The sequence below is a fragment of the Loxodonta africana genome, chromosome 7 (genome assembly GCF_030014295.1).
Source record: "Loxodonta africana isolate mLoxAfr1 chromosome 7, mLoxAfr1.hap2, whole genome shotgun sequence".
In the NCBI taxonomy this organism is placed as follows: domain Eukaryota; kingdom Metazoa; phylum Chordata; class Mammalia; order Proboscidea; family Elephantidae; genus Loxodonta; species Loxodonta africana.
Genome location: NC_087348.1, coordinates 126,278,558 through 126,303,600, shown reverse-complemented (window position 1 = coordinate 126,303,600; position 25,043 = coordinate 126,278,558). Strand labels below are relative to the sequence as shown.

Here is a 25,043-nt window from a genome sequence, read left to right as displayed (position 1 = left end):
GACACCCTACAGTTTTTTTTTTAGTGTCCTAGGAAATGTTTTATGTCATTAACACTTAAAAAATATCTCATGATATAAAAAATGTGTATGTATGCAGACACAAGTGCATGCTTGTGAGTATAGATAGTGCCAGCTCACTTCTGGCTACAGAAATCCTCACTCAGGAAATTTCATGCAATGCTATGATGCAGGTGCAAAGTCTCTATGTCCTTCTAGGACACAGGAGTGCTTGGATTCAGGGCCCTCAACTGTGGAATCCACTAGCAAGACTATGTTGCCAGGTCTTATTCGTTCTATCTTTAAAAATAAAGTTCTGTTCCAGAGAGCTAACCCATCCATTTTATGAGTTCTGATCTTTGAAAAATATAAAACTCTCTGGGCCACTTGATACAGTGTGTCTGTTAACATCCATTCTGATAGTTTCAAATTTAGAGAGGTGCTGGTGAATAATATCCTTTAGGAATATAATCACTTGTCTATATATTTACAGACAATATTTATGTCTTGGAAGAAGTACAACCATAATGCTCCTTGGAAGCAAGGATGGGGAGACTCCGTCTCAAATACTTTGGACACGTTGTGGGGAGGGATCAGTCCCTGGAGAAGGACATCGTGCTTGGTAAAGCAGAGGATCATCAAGAAAGAGGAAGACCCTTAATGAGATGGATTGACGCAGTGGCTACAACAATGGGCTCAAGCATAGCAACAATTGTGAGGATGGTACAGAACTTGGCAGTGTTTCCTTCTGTTGTGCATGGGGTCACTATGAATTGGAGCTGACTTGATGGCACCTAACGACAACAACAACAATATATTTACATAACTTGAGAGTTTTCCTTCATGAAAGGGAGATTACCACTTAAATTGTATACTTAACTATGTATGCCACATTTAAAACAGAAGAGACAAACCTATCCAAACATTAGTTTAATTAAAATATTTGTTTGAAGTTTTTTAAGAATGTGTGAGTCATACATAGACGTCTATGTTAGTTATGTGGCAAATTTCCAGTTATTCTTCAGTAGCTTATTAAAGACATAGGGAACACCTAAACAAAATGAAAAAAGTTTTTTAAGGGCTTGGTAATGATTTAGGTCATTTAACTTTAGACTGCAGCATACCGTTAAAGCACATGATTCATTTCCTTTCTTAAAGGAATAAAATGTATTTAGGCTTTTGATGTATTTTGAAAGTCCATTCCTATCACATTAAGGTATAGAACATTACTTCTGCATTTGTTTAAATTTACTGAATTAAGTATACCTTTTTAAGTTTTTTTTTTTTTTTTAAGTGCAAAAGGGAAACCCTAGTGGCATAATGGTTAAGTACTACGGCCGCTAACCAAAATGTCAGCAGTTTGAATCCACCAGGCGCTCCTTGGAAACTCTATGGGGCAGCTCTACTCTGTCCTATAGGGTCGCTGTGAGTCGGAATTGACTCGATGGCAACGAGTTCGGTTTTTTTTTTTTGGTAAGTGCAAAAGAGTTTAAAAGAGGTTAAATTAATTCCTTTAGAATTTGGAAGGAATATTATATACTGTAGTTACGCTATGCTTAGCACAGCTTAGGTATAATAAAAATTATGAAATATGGATTCCTAGTAGAGAATAGAGAAAAGATGAAAGTGACTTTTTTTTTTGGAAAAAAATTAGCATGGTTTGTCACAACATAAATGTTTAGAAATTCTGATTTAAAGAGACCCTGCTTAGATAAGGTCACATACACATGGTGAAGGGGGCAGAAATCAAGAGAAGACACTGGGGATAATATCCCTGTGCCTCATCTGGGACTGCAAGAAGGTGCTTGCTAAGGACTGAGGGCAAGCAAATATTTATAAATTTAATGAGGTAGACTAAAATGAGGAACTTTCTGCAGACTCAGCAGGCTCATGCCATTCAGATGACTTTGACTCATAGAGAACCACAGGGTTTCTAAGGCAGTAAATATACACAGGAGCAGACTGCCACATCTTTTTCCTACAGGGCAGCTGGTGGATTCTAACCACTGACCTTTTGGTTAGCAGCTGAGCACTTAACCACTGTGCCACCAAGGTTCCTAGCAAGCTCATAAGGAGAGTGGTAATGGAACTTTTTAGCTCCTAAAAATTTCATCTGTGATATCTACTTAAAAATCAGGTTTGGGGACTCAACATGCCCATGGGAGTAAAAACAGAGATAATATAAAAAAATTATTTTTTAAATCAGAAAATTATCCTCAGGTTTATTTGTTTCCTCTTTATCATGAAAGCTAGCACATGGGAAACTATTTGATTTAAAGCACTGTTTTAGTACTCAGGACAACTCTTACAGTTTAAAAAATGTGCTGTCCTTTTAATTCCCCCATTATGAAGTACTTTGCCCTTTCTGCTTGCAACAAAAATACATATAAATGCCATGTGTTATAAAGTTTACATTGTTATCATGTGAGTTATTTCACTCTTCCAGTAGGCTGTGCAGTAAGACTGAAGTTGTAGTGAGAATTCATAAATGCATTATTTGATGAGATTATAAACCCTGAGGTAGAAATCTATTGCCTTTATGCACTCTTGATTTCACTGACGACTGAAGAAGGCACTGGATAAAATTTGCAGTGAAATGAAAATCAGTGTATTTTTATAAAGTGTATAATAATGTAAAAGAACCTAAACAACAAAGGCTGTCATGAAGTGACAAGCACAAACTTTCTTTAAATGGTTCCATCTTTACGCTTAATAAGGTAGGTGCCCAGAACATGAAGCATATCTAGTTTTATAATGGGGCAAAAATGAGGCAACGGTTGAATTTAGATGTAATTTTCCCCCATGGTCTAATTCTTTTTCTAGCTGATTATGACTGAGACATTTTTTGAAGGGCTGAGTATAGGTCACTGCCTAAGGCAGCTTAGTAGAGCTGACAGATGTACGCTTCCTATGAGAAAACATTTCTGACAAGTACAAAAATACCCTTCACGTTCTGTTTCCTCAACCCGTCAGACAAATGGTTTATTTAAACCAGGTCGTCATCTAAGGGAAGAGGAGGGAGAAAACAGTGTTGGAAACGAATGAGATTTTTATCAGAGAACCCGAAATTATGCATGTCTGAGAGTATGCTGCCAGGGAAAATTATTTTCTTGTCCCATTAGGGTTCAAAGTGTTCTGCAACAATAAATGTCTATACTTGTCAACATCTTCCAATTTTAAAACTGAATTTGGGTGAGAGAGAATGGAAACAGGGCATGGAGATTGCACAGCTTGTATGGAAGACGTCTATAAATCTCAGAAGCAGATTTCCTCATTCCTGTATTTCTTATCAATGTACTCTCTTATCTTCCTCACCAGTTTTTAGGATTTGAGCAGTTTTTTTTTTTTAAACTCTATAAAGTTTAGAAATAAACTTATTCAGCGTGCCTCATGCTAAAATGCTTTACAGTGAGTTAGTTTTGGATTTTTTCTGGGACATGACATTTCTTTTTCTATTTATCACTCCAGGCACAATGACTGACCAGTAAATATTTTCTTTATTCAAATGAAAATCAGGCATCAATTTTCACTAAAATGCAAGTGATAACACAAGCTCGTATTCCATGTTGATGTATATGCAGAGTAGTTTCTAGACAAAATAAATTTTACCTACTTACTTTTGGGTGGGAGCAGTTAAGAATTTACAGATTTCCAGCAAGGTACTGAAATTATGCTAAAATGTGTCGAAAAGTATATTTCTACTATTAAGCTGTAGAGATTGGGATGCACTCAATCTATACAAAAAGTTTGTTAATGAAGCTTACCCATTGAATATTGTTAATAAAAATCTGTTGTCATGACTGTCACAGATTTGAAAAAATTTACAAATTTTTTTAATTAACTTAGAAATTTACTAACACTCCAAACTGTTGACAAGAACTTGGTTGACTGGACAGAGCCTTTTTAAGACTGGGTTTGACTGAGTTTCTGAATGATTTGTTCTTGATTTAGTATTATGTAAAAATTTGTAGTAAATTTGGACGCTATAATCAAATCTTATTTTAAAAAAGAAATAGCTTACTGAAACTCAAGTACATGAAAGTTAAGACTGGCTTACGAGGCAGAACACTTTGTTGTTTTTAATTTCCAAGCTGAGCAAGAAAATTAAAAATATATACATTTAAAATTATAATCTAATTTCTCAAGTAGTGTTTATAAGCATAAACAAAAAGAACTATTATTACTTTGACATAAAATCTTAGGAAATAGAAAAATGTATCTTATCTCCTAAAATATTATATATATCAATCTTCAGACAACTGAAATGAAATATAAAATGTGTTCATTATAGCCTCGTTAAATAGTTCTGAACATATCACTCTTACTTATTTCTTGCTTCTGAAGTCACAAAATGAGCCCTATCTTTCTGATCAGATATTACCAAATGTGTATCTCTGGATGTAAGCAGAACGAGAGGAGAGAGTTCACTGATCAAAAGATTCATCTACACAATGGAACAAACAACTAAACAAAGAATCTGTAATTCTGATGGTGAGTTAAAGTAATCATCCATACATGAAGTCCAATTTCACCAGTTTGAACAATTTTATCTGCAAAAGCAGAGAAATCAGTGCAAACTAAATACTATACAGTGTCTTATAATGGCATCCAAAACTTAATAGCCTTGCTGCCATTATCTTGTGAGAAGGCAAGTATGTTGGTTTAAAATCAATTGTTATAGAATAGATTATAGAATAATGTAACTCACATAGGCAGTATAACCTGCAATTAATGATTTGGATTTCAAATGCCGCAAGTTAAATCTACTCAACTTAAAGTCTTGCATCGTTTTAGCCCAAAGGTATATATAAGTCTTGCTAGATTCAGTATCATGGTAGCATTACTAACATTGGAATTTTTTGATATATTATAAAGTTATTCTAATTACATTTTCATTGTTACTATTCCTTTGCACTGGTCCCTCTTACAAATGAATGAATCAATTAGCTTTTAAAAATTAAATTGATTATAAAATCTAAGTTAAAGTATGAGTATTATACGTAATAGTCAACATTGTGTTTGCAAAACCTATAATAGCTACAGCCCATGATATAATTGCAAAATTGCCTGAATCTCAAAATTATGAAGATATCTTTGTTAGTTTCTCCCTTAACTTACCCTAAAGAATTCCTTTGTTGATCCTGAATCCAGGGTTCCATAGGCAATTTCTGTCTGTTTGGCCAGGTCTTCCGCACTTTCTATGGGGGAGACCATTCGCTCAACGGTCAGGAAAGCAGCGAGGTTAGCAGTATAAGATGATATAATGATGAGTGTAAAGAACCACCAAACACCTCCAACAATTCGACCTGAGAGGGATCTAAACATGGATAAGATAATGCACGTTTTCCTTTCTCTAACCAACATACTGCTGAATGAAAAGGAATACCATCAACACATCACGTATGTTTTAAAATAACAATTGCCAAGTATTGTTTTATTTTCTGATAAGAGTATTCAAGAATGACTGTAGTATTTCTGAACAATATGATGTCTTTTCTGCTATAGGTAATGTGCTACTGAAAATATGGACAAATTTTCTTTTTCTTTTTTAATTGGTAGAAATGTGAAACCTTAATGTGTTTCCTTTGGTTATTGAAGAGAAATACACACTTAAATCCATTGATACCCTTCCCCATCGTATTTTAGCATCTCTGAAATTAGGATGCAGCTTACAGTTGATGACAGAGGGGAGCACGGTACCACGGTTTAATTGGCAGCTTTGTTTCTTTCTTAGGGGCATATATAATAGTGATGCATCTTAACAATGGCTAGAGTCTCCAATTTGATACAAGTTGGTAGGTGCCTTTTTGAGACTGAAGGATAGAGCCTATTTTTACCTTCACTCAGAGCCCTGCCAGGATGGATGGGCATATGCCAACGTAGGGCTGGGCGATAAGAGGCTCTAGGGCTTGTCTCAAAGTGACTGTAGTTCAGAATTGTTTTTGGTATCATATACCATTTCTGATCTTACTGGAGGATGGGCTGTGTCCTAAGGCATCTTTACATGTACTGGTATAACATTTTTCTCTCATCACCTTTTCTCTGGCTGTCAAGGGTATGTGGATGAGTACAAGTGCAGGTGAAAAGTGAGAATGAGCTGAATGAAAAATCTAGGACATGGATAATCGATCTTCCGCATTGACTATCAAACAATTTAAAATTCCTGCGTCCAATTCTTTTTCATTTGAGGAATCATTAAAAAAAAATTTCCACAGCATTCTCAAATTTAAAAAGTTCCCTTCACCTTTATTATATAAGTGCCATCTATTGGTTTGAACTTACTATTTGCTTAATCCTGGCTCTTAAAAACCATTACTTGATTTGCTTTGACTTTTTTCTCACTTCATTAATAAAAAGTTGTTGATTGACTTTTTTAACGTATTGGAAATTTAAGCACATTTATAGTTTTCCTGGGTCTTAAGGAACACAAATGGCATTGTGCCCAAAATCTCTCTTTTTGAGAAAGCATACCTTTCACAAAAAAAAAAAATCCATATATTTGTGAATAATGAAATTCAATTATTAAATTCAATACTTTGCTTCTTCGTCCTTCAGCTAGTTTCTCTATGGGAGAAATGTGTCATTTTTCTCTTGCAACAGGAGATCGGCTGCCTTTTTGCAAACATAACTGAGTAACGTCTTGGTGGCATCCAAAGGAAGGGAGCCCTGATTCCTCAGATACGGAAAAATCTTTTTGTAAAACAACTCACATAGTGTTAAAATTGCTGGTTCTTTGCCCACTGACAGCTTGTTCATGAGTTGTTATATAAAACAATGCATACATGGTACCTACTATACAGACTCTGTGGCAGAAATCTCCAAGATATATGGGATGAAAATCAACATTAATTTTAAAAAATGAGCCACACTAGCAATGCTTGCTTCTGAAAAGGAGATGAAATGAAAATGAATTCCTGTTCTTATAATTTAGGTTTTAGTTTCCATCTGTCAAACCACTGAATGAAAGATTAATACTAAATAATTCTGAGAGTTCTGATGGGTTGCATAAGTTACATATTTATTGGAAAAGTTAATCTTTATAATGTATCCCATTTTGTGCTAACTTGGAAGAAATGGAGTACGAATATACGTACGTTAATCTGGGAATTACAAGTTTTTTGGCATTTCAAAGAATTCTCTGCCTTCCAGGAAAGAATATGTAGAGAAATGGTCTGCACAACATGCAGATTTACTAGGGAATTGGTGAAGAACTTGAGTATTTAGAAACTAACCTGGGTGAAATGTCACATCCTTGCTGCATAAAAGCACCCAGGGAAAACCAGAGGCTGTTAAAGATGCCAAACTCATTGGGAGGCTGGTCGCTCGGTCCCTCCTTTCCATCTTCTGGCTCTTCTGTGTGCCACTCATATGGGCTAAACCTACTAACTAGGAACAAGACCACGCTGACACCAATGTAGGCAAAGACTATGCACATCCAAATCTCATAGGCCAGAGGGTCCAAGAAGGAAAACACTCCTGGTTTAGATTTCTGAGGCTTTTTGATCATGATAGATATGCCCAGACTCATGAAGGGCTTAGAGAAGTCGATGACCTCCTCTCGAACCAAAGTGATTGTCAGAGGGGCAATAGCAATCTCTGCTTTCTATAAAAGAAAAGACACATGAGAAAGCACAGAGGTCAAGGAATTTCATGAAGGAATTAGAACTGGATCAATCCAATCAAACCTAAGCAACTATGCATTCATTCTACATTTTTTTTGGATTGCCAACAACGAATAAGGCCTATGATAAATACAAAGAACAGTATATTTGTTTTCATAATAAAATATATCACTTAAATTACACAAAACATTTTTATTGGTGCTGGTAATTAGATATGAGGAAGAGGAACAGAGAAAAAGTGGCCATAAGCAAAATAACTTGAACTCAAATAACCACGTTAGTGTTCAAGAATTTGGAAGCGGCCAGAGGAGAAGACTTAACGGCCTTTCCATACGTCTGAATTTCTGAATTTCTTGGCCAGGAAAACTGCTGCGTTGCAGCCTTTTCTCTTTTTCATGTGGAAAGTTGCCACTTATTCATTACTTGGCTACCCCTTACTATTATGAATTGCAAATTTCAAAACAGTCTTTTCATTTTTATGCCTTTCCAGTTATGAGAAAGCCAATTATAAAGTCTGTTTGTATAATAAAATAAAACTATTGTTTGACAATATTTTCCAACTCAGCACACACACAAAAATGTGGAAATTGGCATTTATTTCTTGCTATTCACATACTTTGATTTTCTACTTGCAGTTAAAAAAAAAAAAGATTTTGGTAGATTCAATGTTCAGATATTATGATCATAAGCTATCAGCTTCTGTTTTCTTAGTTTTGTGATTTTGCTCAATTTTCTGAGACGGTTTTAATTTCTCCAAAATGAAGACGATCCTATTTACCTCTCGGTGTCATTGTGAGATTAACTTTAAAAAACTTTAGTAAGCCTTAATTGAGAGATTATGTGCCTGACCCTGATCTGTTTTAAATTGCCTCTCATTTAATCCTACAACAATATTATGTTTATCATTGTTCTTTTAGAGGTGCTGAACTAAGGCTCAGAAAGGTGAGTTTTCCCTATCATGCCAGCTCGGGGATCTGAGCCTGCGCTTCTTCAATTAACTCATGGTACCTCAATAACCTAATGAAATAAAGTACTGTGAAAAAATTTGTGAACTGTCACATAGCATACAAAGAAAAGAGTGTTTTTAAAATTATTTATTTTAAGAGGAAAATACTTTGACTCAAAACGGAATCAGAATCACTATCAGACACACATGTTCTTACCTAGAGGCTGCCATTTGCACATTCACTCTTAATAACGCTCAAGCTCCTGATTTGATGTTACAGTCAGCAGCTTGATACGAGGGCAACTGGAGGGGTATGATGGAGAGAGCATGCCGGCTGTCTGCTGTCCATTGAGAGACTGAGAATTGATTGTATACACCTTCAAGTTTGAGTAAACTTGTCAAGTCAGCTCCGACTCATACCAACCCTAACTACAGCAGAACGAAAAACTGCCTGGTCCTTCACCATCCTCACAATCATTTTTATGCTTGAGCACATTGTTGCAGCCACTGTGACAACCCATGTCATTGAAGGTATTCTTCTTTTTTGTTGACCCACTATGTCCTTCTCCAGGAACTGGTCCCTCCTGAAAACATATCCAAAGCCTGTGGCACGAAGTCTCGAAATCCTTGCTTCTAAGGAGCATTCTGGCTGTACTTCTTCCAAGACAGATTTGTTCATTCCTCTGGAAGTCCACAGTTTATTCAATATTCTTCGCCAACACCATAATTCAAAAGCATCAATTCTTCTTTGGTCTTTCTTATTCATTGTCCAGCTTTCGCATGCATATGAGGTGATTGAAAATGCCATGGTTTGGGTGAGGTGCACCTTAGTCCTCAAAGTGACATCTTTGCTTTTCAACCCTTTAAAGTGGTCTTTTGCAGCAGATTTGCCCAACGTAATGCATCATTTGATTTATTGACTGCTGCTTCCACGGGCGTTGATTGTGGATCCAAGTAAAATGAAATCCTGGACAAACTCAATCTTTTCTCTGTTTATCACGATGTTGCTTATTGGTCCAGTTGTGAGGAGTTTTGTTGTCTTTATGTTGAAGTACAATCCTGAAGGCTGTGATCTTTGATCTTCATCAGTAAGTGCTTCAAGTCCTCTTCACTTTCAGCAACTAAGGTTTGTCATCTGCATAACGAAGGTTGTTAATAAGTCTTCCTCCAATCCTGATGCCGTGTTCTTCATATACTCCAGCTTCTCAGATTATTTGCTCAACATATAGATTGAATAGGTATGGTAAAAGGATACAACCCTCCCGCACTCCTTTCCTGACTTTAAAGCATGCAGCATCAATTTGTTCTGTTCTAACGACTATCTCTTGATCTAGGTACAGGGTCCCCATGAGCACAATTAAATGTTCTGGAATTCCCATTCTTCAAAATGTTATCCATGATTTTTATGATCCACATAGTCGAATGCCTTAGCATACTCAATAAAACACAGGCAAACATCTTTCTGGTAGTCTCTGCTTTCAGCCAAAATCCAGCTGACATTGGCAATGATATCTATCCCTCATTCCATGTCCTCTTCTGAATCTGGCTTGAGTTTTTGGCAGTTTCCTGTTGATATACTGCTGCAAATGCTCCTGAATGATCTCCAGGAAAAGTTTGCTTGTTTATGATCACTATGAGTTGGAATTGGCTCGATGGCAACAGGTTTTTTTTTTTTTTAAATGATATTGTTCATTTGTTTCCAAATTCTGTTGCATCACCTTTCTTTGGAATGGACATGACTATGGATACCATCCAGTTGGTTGGCCAGGTAGCTGTCTTCCAAATTTCTTGGCATAGACAAGTGAACACTTCCAGTGCTGCATCTGTTTGTTGAAACATCTCAATTGCTATTCTGTCATTTCCTGGAGCCTTGTTTTTCACCATTCCCTTCAGTGCAACTTGGAATTCTTCCTTCAATACCATCAGTTCTTAATCATATGCTACTCTGGAAATGGTTAAACATAGACCAGTTCTTTTTGATACAGTGACTCTGTGTATTCCATCCATCTTCTTTTGATGCTTCCTGTGTCGTTGAATATTTTCCCTGTAGAATCCTTCAGTATTGCAACTCAAGCCTTAAATTTTTCTTCAGTTTTTCAGTTTGAGAAATGCTGAGTGGATTCATCCCTTTTGGTTTTCTAACACCAGGTCTTTGCACATTTCATTATAATACTTTGTCTTCTCAAGCTGCCCTTTGAAACCTTCTGTTTATCTCTTTTACTTCATCATTGCTTCTGTTCCCTTTAGCTACTCCAAGTTCAAGAACAATTTTCAGAATCTCTTCCGACATCCATTTTTGTCTTTTTGATCTTTCCCGTCTTTTTAATGACTTCTTATTTTCTTCATGTATGATGTCCTTGATGTTATTCCACAACTTGTCTGGTCTTTGGTCATCAGTGTTCAGTGTATCAAATCTATTCTTGAAATGGTCTCTAAATTCAGGTGGGATATAATCAAAGTTGTATTTTGGCTCTCGTGGACTTGTTCTAATTTTCTTCTTCTTCAACTTGAACTCGCGTATGAGCAATTGATGGTCTGTTTCACAGTCAGCCCCTGGCCTTGATCTGACTGATGATATTTAGCTTTTACATCATTCTTTCCATGTAGTTGATTTGATTTCTGTATTACTACATCTGGTGAGGCCCACATGTATAGTTGCCATTTATGTTGTTGAAAAGTGTATTTGCAATGGAGAAGTCATTGATCTTGCAAAGTTCTATCATGTGATTGCCAGAGTCATGTCTATCACTAAGACCATATTTTCCAACTACCAATCCTTCTTCTTTGCTTCCAACTTTTGAATTTAGTCACCAGTAATTATCGATGCATCTTGATTGCATGTTTGATCAATTTCACAATGGGAAAGTTGGTAAAAATCCTCAATTTCTTCATCTTTGGCCTTATTGTTGGCATGTAAATTTGAATAATAGTTGTATTAACTGATCTTCCTTGCAGGTGTATGGATATTATCTTATCACTGACAGCATTGTACTCCGGAATAGGTCTTGAAATGTTCCTTTTGATGATGAATGCAACGCCATTCCTCTTCATTTTGTCATTCCCAGTATAGTAGACCGTATGATTTCCTGATTGAAAATGGCCAGTACTAGTCCATTTAAGCTCACTAATGCCTAGGATATGGATCTTTTATGAGTTCTATTTCATTTTTGATGATTTCTAATTTTCCTAGATTCATATTTCATACATTCCAATTATTAATGGATGTTTGCAGTTGTTTCTTCTCATTTTGAGTTGTGCAACAAACATCAGCAAATGAAAATCCTGAAAGCTTACTCCATCCTTGTCATTGAGGTCAACTCTACTTTGAGGAGGCAGCTCTTTCTCAGTTGTACTTTGAGTGCCATCCAACCTGAGGTGGCTCATTTTCCAGCACTATATCAGATAATGTTCTGCTGCTAGTCATAAAGTTTTCACTGCTAATTTTTTCAGAAGCAGACTGCCGGAATATAAAGTCTCAGGTTGGTAAAAAGTGTTTAAGAGATGTGGAATTAGATTTCTTTTGTGACAAAGGTGGATAATTCAAGGGGCAGAGATTGTTACATTTAAACCTTGGCTGAGTGGGTGATAACTTAGCATTAATAACCACTACATTGTCTTCTTTCTGAGAACTGCATGACTTTAGGACTTTCTGCTACTGTGACGTGTATTACTGATAGGATGTTTTTTTTGTTAATAATGCTACTCTTTCCTCAAATCTTTTCTTTTCTTTCATTATTTACTCACCCCTCCTCCCATAAAATGTGGTCAGAACATTTGCAATGGGGTAGGTAGGGATTTCTCCTACAGAGGAGAGATGTGTGACACATATCCTAGAAAGTCACTTGGGTTAGTTACACTGTCCATAACTTGATAATTCAAGTGTGATTTTTTGAGATGAAATACTCAATAGTGTTTTCTGAAGGAAACGAATTGCTATAGTTGTCACAGCTTGGATGACGTTCACATTTAAAGTTTTCTTACTGTATCAAAAGTTTAAAATATTACCAAGGAACATAGGTTTTAGAAACTATTTCTCTTAAAAGTTTAGATTAGACAGTAAAGCTCAATATGAAATTGTCCATGAAGTCTGTAGTAAAATACCTTTTGCTTTTTTAAAACTGCATTTTTCCCCCCTCATTTAGGGTCACCTAGCCAGTCAGCAGTTTTTTTGCAAGGATATAAAACTAACCAATTGCTTTATAATGTCAAACAACCTTCTTTCTGCTGAGGTTTGAGCAACTGTACCGTACCATGCATGTTCATCGCTTCATGGTCTGAAAAGCAAGACGCAGGATCATGGAACTACTGAATTGAGGCTCTGGCTCAGAAGGTGGGTCCCTCTGTAGGCTTCAGTTATATTCTACATCTTTCTACCTAATTCTTTCCCAAGAAAGGGTGACTCTCTGTGTAATTTCTCATTTTAAAGAGGTCTTATGAGAATTAATCAGAGTATGCTTTGAAGATGAAATTTGCGACATATGAATTCAGCATGATTGGCTTATAGCAAATTTTAGAATACATTTCAAGTGTCTCTTAATTTTTAATTGGCTACTCAATGAATAGAGCTTACTGTGAGCTGTAGGTATGGCTTTTGGACTTTTGAAATATCATACAGGCTGTCACCATCATTAAGTATTTGATAACTGTCAGTGTGATTTTGACACTTTGTGCTGGTAGCTAAGGAGACCGAGCTTGTTCTCATTCAGGCAGGAGTGTCTACGTTGTATTTGCTCTCGGCTATGAACGTGTACACTCAATATGTGGTGAACATAAGAAAAGGGCATTGCACACTTTCATGCGAGGCCTGCTGTGGAATAAATTCTATGTTTTGTGTTTTCCTATTATATATGCTAAAATGATGGTATTGCATACAGTTTAAATTTATTGCATTTAGCAGAAATGTAAGAATCTCACATTAAAAAATATTGGTGAATATTTTAGAGACTCTGAAGTATTGCCTGTGTAGGGATTGATTCACCAATTACAGAAAAGCTATTTATAAGTAATGAAAAATAACAATATAAATTTGCTAAAATAATGTCCATATTTGTACTATTGAAAGAAATCTGTCTCTACAATTATAGAACAACAAATTACTAATGGATTTAATTTTGTAGTTGCCAAAATACCTATGGCAGAGAAGCATCAAGCTAAAAAAACTAGTCAACAGAGAGATCCTGAGGTCAGTGCTTTTTTAAGAGGACAGCATACTCTTAATTCTTATCTTTTCCCTGATGTTGACGATTCCGATTGTCAACTTCTCTCATTGTTTGGAAATTGCAATATTAATGTAACAGAGAAACATCTGACTACTGTATCTGTTTCTTTGAATGTAGCTGCAAATTAAAACAAAACAAAACAGAAACCCAACAGCAGTGGACATTTTAACGTCGATATGTGCCCACGTGGAAAGAAGTTTCAGGTTTACGTAAGTAAATTCTTCAATAAATTGATTTGCTTACCCCATAAACAAGCTCTCCTACCATACCATTCCAGATTTTTGTGTCTGCATCTCTTGCTCCATATTTTCCATCAGGGACAATGGCAATTTTATACTTGATACCAATATGTTTTGCAATTTCAGATGCCAAATCTACACAGTATCCTTCATACTTGTCATTTCCTTCGAACATTTCATGATTCTTCTTGTACATAACATATGGGGATTCCTATAATGAGAGAAGTAGAACTGTAAAGGAGAAATTATAAAACATGCAATTTGAAAACCTTTATGTAATTTCTTAGTTTCAGCATTTGAAAAGATTATATTTAGTAGTAATATACATCCTGACTTTGTGTGGCTAGAAATCAATAATAAAACGTATGAAAATGTAAATATGCTTAGAAGCATATTACATTTTTTTTTTACCTTGGATACTCAAAGTGAAATAATTAAAATAATTTTCTGTTGAGTGATTATTATATACCTATCACTGTGTCTGTGATAGGAAAAATGTCCATTAATAGTTGTCTAAACCCTTTGCCATAGAGTCAATTCTCAATTACAGTGACCCGGTAGGACAGGGTAGAACTGCCCCACAGGGTTTCCAAGGAGCGCCTGGTGGATTCAACCTGCCGACCTTTTGGTTAGCAGCTGAACTCTTAACCACTATGCCACCAGTGTTTCCAATAATAAAAAAAATATATATATATAGTTGTCTACAAAACCAAACACCAAACCCACTGCCATCGAGTCAATTTCGACTCATAGCGACAGAGTAGAACTGCCCCATAGAGTTTCCAAGGAGCGCCTGGTGGATTCCAACTGCCGACCTTTTGGTTAGCAGCCCTAGCACTTAACCACTACGCCACCAGGGTCTAGGAAGCATAAATTATAATCTTTGGCAATGAAATTAATATTTCAAAAAAAGTCTCAAAAGAAAAGACTATTCAGTAGTTCCAGCTTCATGTATTGAAAAGAATCATTCAAGGCCACATTCTGAATCTTGTTTAGCCACATTAGACTGTGACCTCCTTTAGGAAAATGACTAGCTCATTTTTCTTTGATCTCTACCATTTTAGCAAGACGCCTTTCTCCGAGCAGGAACTTGCCACATAATTGTTCAAAGAATAAATGAACTAATTGTTGAAAAATCTTATATAGTTACTTATTTGCATTAAATTTGGTTTCCTAGTGTTGTCTGATATTTTGGCTTTAAGTAGGTTTTGTGCTCCACGAATTTGAATTCTATTATAAAATGCATCTCCAATGGAAACTAATAATTTTTCTCCAGTTGTGACAAGCACACACTTCAAGTGATGTTTCCATTTAGTTTTCTAAGCAACGGAGACAGAAAATATGATGAAAAATTATTTTAAAAGTCCTAATAAAATGCAAAGATTTACTGGTGGCTAATAACAATTGCAGAGCTCTCAGTTAAAAAAAAATACAAAGAATTCTACCCCCCACCAAAAAACAAAAACAAAAACATTTAAAGGCCATCAACTAAAGAGATATGTTAGCAAAAAATCACTTGATTTCAGAAATGGCAACTACAGCCACCAACCAAAAGACAGGCTTGGTGAATAGCTAATCGGTAGAGAACTCCAGGCTGTGGCTGAGTTTTCCCTTTCATTTGCAGACCAGGAGTGATCATCACTGACCATAGCATCACTGAGACCAATGGCATGTGTTTATATTTCATAATTGTACCATAAAAGACTTTTAATAATCTCTCATAAATATCTTTTCTTTTTCTCCAGCAAATTCTTAATTGGAAAAGTTGAACTTGCTTTTGGGAGCTGGATTAGAAGACAATCTACTTTGCATAATGTGGCAGTTCATCCAAATTCTGAGTTTAAGTACTTCGTAAATGTAGAAACTACTTTGAAAACTTAATAAGAACAGTAAATTACATGATATGAGGTTTTCTTATAATGATGCCCTAAATGAGTAACTCTGCAGTGGCCATTGTCCAGGATTTGGTCTCTATATTATCTTCTTAAATTCTGCCTTAGGTTGAAATGGCCAAGTGAACTGAAAGTCTCCCGTTCTTCTTTGAATTTGATGAGTATTTTAACGCTGGACTTGGGTAATGAAAGTTTCTCTGCTTATAAATTGAAGGCGACTGATCGCCTCTCCTTTAAATAGATGAAAATTGTGTATTAGTTCACCTATAACATTCTGCAAATATAAAGGGTTTTGTAAATTATAAATGACATCATGAAAATTGATGAGTTGTTGCAAAGCATTGTTAATTTCTAATTTATGCTATAAAATATTAGTAGTTATTATGAGCTATTTCTTTTATTTTCTCTTTTTTTTAAAAAATAGCCTAATTAAAACATGGAAGAGCATGTTCAAAAGAGCAAGAGCCCTGTATTAGAAAATGTTTGACATTCTAATTGAAATGGCTGCACAGCTATTACTTATTTATAACTATTAGTATAACAAGTTTAAGACTTTTTAAAAGGTGGTATAGGTAAGGTTTCCATTTGATACTCATATTGAAGGTCAATTTTAAAATGCCTGAAATACTTGAATACTTATGCATTTTACCCTTTAAGTATACATATTACCCTATTAGCCTGTGTGCAGAAGTTCCTCAAGCTAGTATGATCATTTAATTTGCTAAATTCTCTTTATACTAGATAATGAATAATAAAGCTGTATTCTTCTTGTTTAATCAACAAACATTTTTTAAGCATCCACTGTGTGCCAGGCACTTTTCTAGGAGCTAAGGAGATAAAAGTAAATAAAATATACCCTTTATCCTCTTGCAATTAAAGTCACTGAAAATTCTTTGTAAAAGTGGTAAAGGGGCAAGAGGGAAGAGGGACAATAATACAGTAACATATATTAGTGAAAATAATAATAATAAAAATAATAATAGCTATTATTTATTTGGAAATGCTGATGGCATAGCGGTTAAGTGCTACGGCTGCTAACCAAAAGGTGGGCAGCTCAAATCCACCAGGCGCTCCTTGGAAACTCTATGGGGCACTTCCACTCTCTCCTGTGGGGTTGCTATGAGTCAGAATTGACTCAACAGCAATGGGTATGGGTATTATTTATTCAGCTCTTACTCTGATTCAGATATTTTACCTGTACCCTTTCATTTACTTCTCACAATGACATCTTGAGGTAGGCATTCCCTATTTTGCAGATGAAAAAATTAAGGCTCAAAGAGGTTAAACAAATTATTCATTTTCACAGGGCTTGCAAGGGGCAGAGCTGGGATTTGAACTTATGTTTTGAAATATTTGAGAAATTTTGGAAAATATAGCATCTCTCCACAATATGTACAATGATTTGAGATTTCATATGATTTAACAAGAAAGGAGACAAGATTAAAAATATATTTCTGCATTTTTTCTTGAATGAAATTCTGAATAGAAAATCTTGAGTGAACAATGTAGATAAAACCTTTCCATTTCTCCTCATAGTGTCTGGCACATAGAAGGTGCTCAATAATATAAAGATTTCCTGGCCTAACGGTGTGTCTCAATAGGAAAATCACTGCAAAGTAATTATATTAAGATATTCTGATTCAGCTCTTCAAAAGAAAAGTAAATGTTAACCAGTGCTAGGTCATCTCTTCTGAAATAGACTTAGGTATATGAGCAAAAAAAATATTTAGTGTCTTCTTGCCCCCTCCCACTTTTTTTGACAGCTGTAGCCACATCAGATAGATCTTTGTTTTCCTGAGCCCCCACCCCTACAAAAAAGGGCTAAAAAGTGTTCAGCTGGCTGAAGATGATGATTAATATGGAATTTAGCTAGACTTCTTGCACAACCAGGAGCACAAACAAGTATTAAAATTCGGGATGAGTGGTGCACACAGCGTAAGAGAAATATGATCACACTTGGGGAGGTTTGAAGGGAGCTCTACCCAGTTTCGTGGAGTCTGTGTCATTTTGCTGTTCTTCCATGTCAAATCCAAATGGGTAGCAAATCCTCAACACTCCAACCTCCCCCCTTGCCTTACCCCTAATCTGATAATTTGTCTACAAACAGCTTTTAAACCTCTACATACTTGGGCAGATTTAACACTAAGTTTTGGGGTTAACATGGACGAATAAAATATTCAGTCTTTTCAATGTAACGAAAAATCACCAAGCAGGATTTGTGGGGCATCTTTGTAAAGAAGTTTTATAGGAGTGTCAAGTGTTCAATTGTGGATTCAAACAGGCATCAGAGGAATGGAATATAATAGCCTCTTCCTTCTCCTTAAGAAATTAGCTTCCATCTTTCTTATCTACTACCATGCTCTACAGGGCAATATATTCTTAGAAGCAATATATATTGAAATGCATTCCTTCTTAGTGATTATGAGTTTATTTATTGAAACAATTTTCATAATGGATGGTCTTCTACATCTGCTCTGCTATTTCAGAGAGAAAACATACTTTGTTTAAAGCTGTTATATATTAGGGCTTAGCTTGCTTATGAAAATGTTTGTGTATATGAATTAAAATGATTTCCAATCTACCAAGAAAAAAATTCATTTGGGATTATCTGTATTTCACAACAGTGAAACTGTTGAAAAAAATATACTTATTAGAAAGGTTCCAAGATTTTTAAATATCACAAACATAAGCACTATTGAAGACATAAACATATTGAAGACAGTTAAAATTAAAAAAAAAAAATCTGTAGGATCAACCAAAGTTATTTCCTATGCAGGTATTTGTGTTTCTCCAAAAAATGCTAATGGATGTAAATACTTTATCCCATTGGTAAAATTCTTAAAAGTAGAAAGTAAAGTGTTTTTATTCAATTCAGAAAAAATGAGTAAATTTAATGGCTGCACAATTTTAAGTTTATTCAAAATAATTTATTTAAAAACTGAGTTATAAGTCCCTGGGGTGGTATTTGTGTGTCTGTGTGAGTATTTGTGACTTGATATTAATACTTTGTAAAACAACTTGATATCTGTATTTTATGTGTATATGTGTCTTTGTGTGTGTGTTCTCATATATACATATATGCATATATAAATACAAGGAGCCCTGGTGGCACAATGGCTAAGCACTCAGTTGCTAACCAATAAGTCAGCAGTTTAAGCCCACCAGTGGCTCTGTGGGAGAAAAGACTTGGCAATCTGCTCCCATAAAGAACTGCCTAGGAAACCCTAGCAGTTCTACTCTGTTCTATAGGGCCGCTATGAGTTGGAATTGTCTTGATGGCACACAACAACAATAATACAGAAATACACATTTTATATTTTTACGTACATATATATGTAATGCATCTACAAAATTCTATGAAAAGAAGATAAATATCAAGCATCTCTTAAAAAGTATATAAACTAATCTCTGAAAAGATCACACATAAGGAACAAAATTACTTATAGGTTTTTGACATAATTCTGAAATCATAGTTGAATAAATTTAGTTTTATGTACCTTTTCTTATAAAAAAAACTACATTCATAAGATGGTAAGAAATGCCTTCTTAGTATGCAACATGTCATGACCATCATTTAACCTCAATAATGAAGCTTTGGGGGAAAAAAGCTCTGCTGAAATATCACTACATTCTATCTGCTTTTCTAGAGATAGCCACCCAAATAAAGCAGTGAGATTAAAGAGGAAAACACTTCCTTCTCTTCCTTCAACGTCTACGATAAATTTCTTTTCGTAAATTGCTGCACTGATCCAAACACATGGCACAGATTAGGCTTCCTTTGGTTGTTTACAGGAACTGTTTTTTTTGCATTTGATAAGTGAAATCAGTATGATCATAGTCACATGAATTGGACAAAAGTTTTAGCCACTAGGATTGAAAGATAAAAAAATGATGGGGACCTGAATCCCTGATTTGAGACCTTTCAACTTTTTTGCCATGATTTTCCTGTGATGATATTGTCAATTTTTATTTTTTATTTAGATTTAGCTAAGTTATATTCGGAGCCCTGATGGCGTAGTGGTTAAGAGCTTGGCTGCAAACCAAAAGGTCAGCAGTATGAATCCACCAGCTGCTCCTTGGAAACCTTGCGGGGCAGTTCTACTCTGTCCTATAGGGTCGCCATGAGTCGGAACCAACGTCGCTGCAATGGGTGTGCTTTGTGGATTAAGTTGTATTCAGTATGGCTATATTCAGGTAGCATCAACTCATTAAAATGAAGATCACATTATAGATATACAATACTGTGTTGAAAAGAAAAGTAAATTTTAACAGCATAAGAGGCTAAAGCTATATTTTATTTAGAATGATAACTAACAGACTCACTATGTTTTTTGTTTACTTTCTCTAAATAGACTATAAGCTGCACTGAGTGTAAGAATTTTTGTCTGTTTTGTTATTCCTATGTCCCCTGGGCCTACCACAAAGCGGACGCTCAATAAATATTTATGAATGAATAAATGAATTTCTCAATCAATTTTATTTAACAATAGCACATATCATTACAGTATATTGACATATAAATAACAAACATACACAAAGGAAAAACAAATGGGAGAACAGCAACGCCATATTTATTTCTATCAAAAGGAATGCTTTCCAGTGCTGTAACACTCTCAGCCCTCTTCTGTGTCTAGATATTTGTCTTGCACATATTACCATGTCTAAACAACTCTGTCTGCATTGGGAGTTTTTCAATTGAATTTGGGGGTTTATTACATGCAGGTGCCAATGTTGCATTCATCTACAAGGAATCACATTTCTTTCAGTACAAATGAGCTGGTGGGGATGTCATAGGTCCCTGGCTACCATTTTGAACAAAAGCAAATACAAGGGACACTTTTAGGGAAAGGATTCTGGAAGGTCTTTTTTAATTACTTAATGATTATGCACTTGCAAATACTGGAGATACTATTTACATGAAGATTACATTTTTACACAAAAAGACAGATACTAGCATTGGACTAATTTGATAGCAAAAATATTGATATCATTGTCAAACAACAGATGCTTTACAGAATATTCTTTAGGTATCTAGGAAACAGTTGGATTTTTCCAATTATTTTTACTTATTTTTTGATATCATGCTTCCTGAAAACTAGTCATGCTTGCAAAATTAATTCAGCATTTTGGTTTTAAGAATATTTTCTCCAGTCCCTTTAATAAAGAGGTTGGAAATGAGATTTTCTATATTACACCTATAATGCACATTGAAACACTTTATTGCACATAGTACAGGCAAAATTTCCAAAAAATCTCTAAAGAAAGCTACCGTATGTATTTAGAAAACAAGCACACACATTCATATTTACTTTTTAAAAATCTATGCTTGGAATTAGGAATGATATAATGCCATCATTTACATACAAAGACCTCATTTCAAGATGTGCGAATCGATATGTCAGAATTACTAAGTGATGCTTTCTCAGCATCTATTTATTTTCTTGAGAAAGATGAGCATTAATTCTTCTTTTGTTCTAGTATCTCAGAAAAGTCACAGAACTTTTAAAAAAAAAAAAATTTTTTTTTTTTTTCTGGTAGTCCAGAGTTGGTCCTCCAAGTAGAATCCCATATGAAACATTAGCTTAAATTTACTACATTCGAGAACAAGCCTTGAGCCTTAGTTAGGAATGGTCGAACAGCGTGGAACTCTTTTCTTTCTTGATCAATTTCTTAAAATAGGATTCTTCATCAGAGGCTGAAAAGAGGAGGACTGTACTGAAGTATGACTTTCCATTACTGTGTCTTGTTTAGGAAAAGAAATATATATATATATTGCTTTTCAAGTCCCATGCAAATATCACACAATTAAGTTAGAAGGTATATATATTGAACCTTACACACAAACTGCTGTTAGTTGGTTTGCATCCTAAAATCATAATCTTTCAATCAAGACTTGACAGGTTACATTAAATTGCTAACTGGTGATGCAGCACAGATAAAATTAATTGTAATATATGAAAGATTTTCTCTGGCATTTTCATGCTTTGACCTCAAATGTCAGTTTTGGGAATAACTTGACATTCTTGAAAATCTAAAACTAAAATCATGTAAGCTAAAAACTAAATCACAGAAAATGCTTTATTTAGAGTAGTGTTTCCATAAATAATTAAAAATAAGTTCTACCTAATTAGACAGTGAGCTGAGGATATACATAACTTTAAACTAGATAGAAAAGGTCACCGATTGTTGATCTCCTTTGACTAGCATTGACTCTAAAGGGCATGTTTGACTTTGGAAGAGAAAAACACATAAAATATTCCATTATTTAAAAGGTGATTCCATGAGAATCTCTGAAAAAGCAGCCTTAAAATTTAGAGTAGTTTTCTTTTTATGATATGACTGAATGAAGCAATCATATTTTTCTGGATACTTAGAGGTCCAATAAAATTATGTATTTGTCTATGGCCAATGAGAAAAATAATCGGTGCAAATAACCCTTTCACATTAAAAAAAAAACAAAACAAAAAAATTTCTAAAGCATTCAGTTATATAAAACATGCTCATTAAAATCTTCACATTTGTATCTCCACTGTTATAAACAGACAATGCAAATCACTACCGAAAAATTAAAATTTTAAATATTTTAACTATTAGTACATTGATGTTTTAAATAACACAATAACAGTAATAATACCGTATTTGCTACTAAATATTTTTATGTGATTGGTTGTTGACCTTTTCCATGTTCCCTCTTTTGTCTTTTGGGGTCTTAGCATTTCATACATTTCCAACTAGAGCTTGACAGTCTCAATCTTTAACCTCTGAGCATTTTCCCAAGAACAATAATGCAACAAAAGATAATACAAATAAAAGTACTGAATGTCCTCAAAGCTCAAGACACACTTATTCAAAGCCTCAGCAGACTCATTCTGAATCAGAACACCCATTACACAACTGCTACGATGCAGCTTTTACCCCCCGATCACCAGAGCTAGAGCGTTAGAAATGCCTGTGGACCAAACGGAAGAGCATAAAGCATAGACCAAAACTTACCATAATTGTGGTTACAACTACTGTTCTATTTTCAATAGCTGCTGTGTCATTGCCAAGAGTGGGTACATCCTGAATCAAGACCAGTTTATCCATATCATTCCAGTAGCCAACCTGCAAAATAGACAAAATACTTGAAGACATATTTTAGAAGAGTTATCTCTAGTCTTTCTTGAAACAGTGAGGGGTATAAATAAGTAAGCACACAAAACACATTTTAAAAACAAACAAACAAAGAACAAAAGACGTGATTAGAAGCTTTCTTAGCTGATAATCAGCCAGCTTTCTTGTGGTTACATATTTGGCAACTTTTCAGTTTATAATCACGGAGCAGCCAAGGTATTGGGAGTGGGTGGTTTCAAAAGGAATATTGAGGCAGATGAATAATCACTGTGTGTTGATCCTCTCTTCTAGTGAGATGGACTAATAGGCCCTAAAAATTAATGTACTTGATTTTATCCATAAACTTTCACGTTGTATGGTAAAGGGAATAGCCTTACTTATAAAGGGGATATGTACATAATATTTTCAAGCAGACAAAAATAACTTATATATTTTGAAAGCAGTATAGAAATGGTTCTTGGTTTGACATAACCTAGTTAGTCACTAGGTAACTCAATCTTACCATTTCTCAAATGCTATATACATCAGAGATGAATATTAAAGGATAACATTTTTCACTTTCAAAGACTACATTTAAATTTGTAATTTCTACATTTTTTAATCCTTATATATATATAATTTTTACTTAAAAATGAAACACTTTGCCATAAAACACACCAAGTAATTAGTTAAGTACTTTAAAAAGTAGTAAATTCCAACAGATGTCTTACTGGACAGGTTAGGGTTCTTTGCATTATGCAGGCCATTAAGTAATGGTAATGGCTATCACATATTGAGTGCTTACTCTGTGAGGGGTGCTGTACACATGCTTTTTAAATATATATTTTAAAATTAATACGCATAGCAAACATAGAGGTAAGGCTATTATTAGCCACATTTTAGAGATAAGGACCATTTTATAAAGTTAAATACATTACATGAGGTTACACTCTAGTAGGGCCAGAATTTAGAACCCCAGTCTGAATGACACCAACTCCATATACGTTGCCATTCTGCTATACAGTTTCTCAAAATGGATGATCATTTAATGCTTGCCAAACTCCTTTCTTGATGCAGTTGATAGAACTCATTTTTTCAATATAATGTATGTACTTGTTCATTGGAGCCCTGGTGGCACGATGGTTATGTGCTTAGCTGCCAACCGAGAGGTCGACCATTCAAAACCACCAGTGGCTCCATGGGAGAAAAGCCCTGGCAATCTGCTTCCATAAAGATTTCAGCCTAGAAAATCCTATGGTGTAGTTCTACTCTGTCCTATAGGGCTGCTATGAGTCAGAATTGACTCGATGACACACAACAACATTTGTTCACTGGTCTGCATTCACTATTTGTTGTAATATATTTGGAAGTCTCTTTTGCCTACTCCAGATTTCTTAACTGTCATGAACATAATAAATAAAGTAAGCGTTAACACGTTATAAATAAGTACTTTCTGATAACTATCACAAATGTTGCATATATAATACAATAAGAGAATAGATGGAGCAAAAGAATTTTCATCAATATGTCACGTTATGCGTTTTGGCTTGATTCAAAATTATGAGGATATATCAGTTCAGCAATTTGTTGATTTTCCATCATTCATGTGAATCCATTCAGAGTTGACATTTCTTGAATAATTCTGTGAAAAATGTAATTTAAAAACAAGTATGCCTGCGAGATCCCCTCTCTCCTCAATTTCTTCTTGAACTTAAAAAAAAGAAAGCCAGGTGCTTCCTGTTAATTCTCTTTTCCATTTGACAGTTATATGACATCAAAATGGGTTTCACAGTTTAGCACTCCATTAAGATGTAGCCACTCTGCAGATTTCAACATCCCATTCTCCAGGAAATACCATTTTTCTTTATTAATGAGTTCCTACAACAGAAAAATCATACATCTGGGACACATCTTGGAAAGTACCTGGATGTTGGCAAGACGTTGGCATTTTGCATTTGAAAACTGACCTGTGGGTTTATGACCACCCCTCATAAAAGACAAATGATTCAGAAGTGCAGGAAAATTAAAATGATGAG

The 25,043-nt window shown here is 35.0% G+C and overlaps 1 protein-coding gene across 2 annotated transcripts in view; it reads right to left on the bottom strand.

Annotated features, from left to right (window-relative positions):
* Positions 1 to 25,043, bottom strand: part of GRIA4 (glutamate ionotropic receptor AMPA type subunit 4) — a 479,243-nt gene that overhangs the window by 46,981 nt on the left and 407,219 nt on the right. For both annotated transcript variants that reach the window (XM_064288864.1, XM_064288863.1), the window contains exons 9-12: positions 22,909 to 23,019; positions 14,028 to 14,234; positions 7,230 to 7,600; positions 5,116 to 5,314 (exon numbers count right to left, since the gene is read on the bottom strand). In XM_064288864.1, the coding sequence (XP_064144934.1) occupies positions 5,116 to 5,314; positions 7,230 to 7,600; positions 14,028 to 14,234; positions 22,909 to 23,019 (888 nt within the window). The remainder of the gene's footprint in view (positions 1 to 5,115; positions 5,315 to 7,229; positions 7,601 to 14,027; positions 14,235 to 22,908; positions 23,020 to 25,043) is intronic.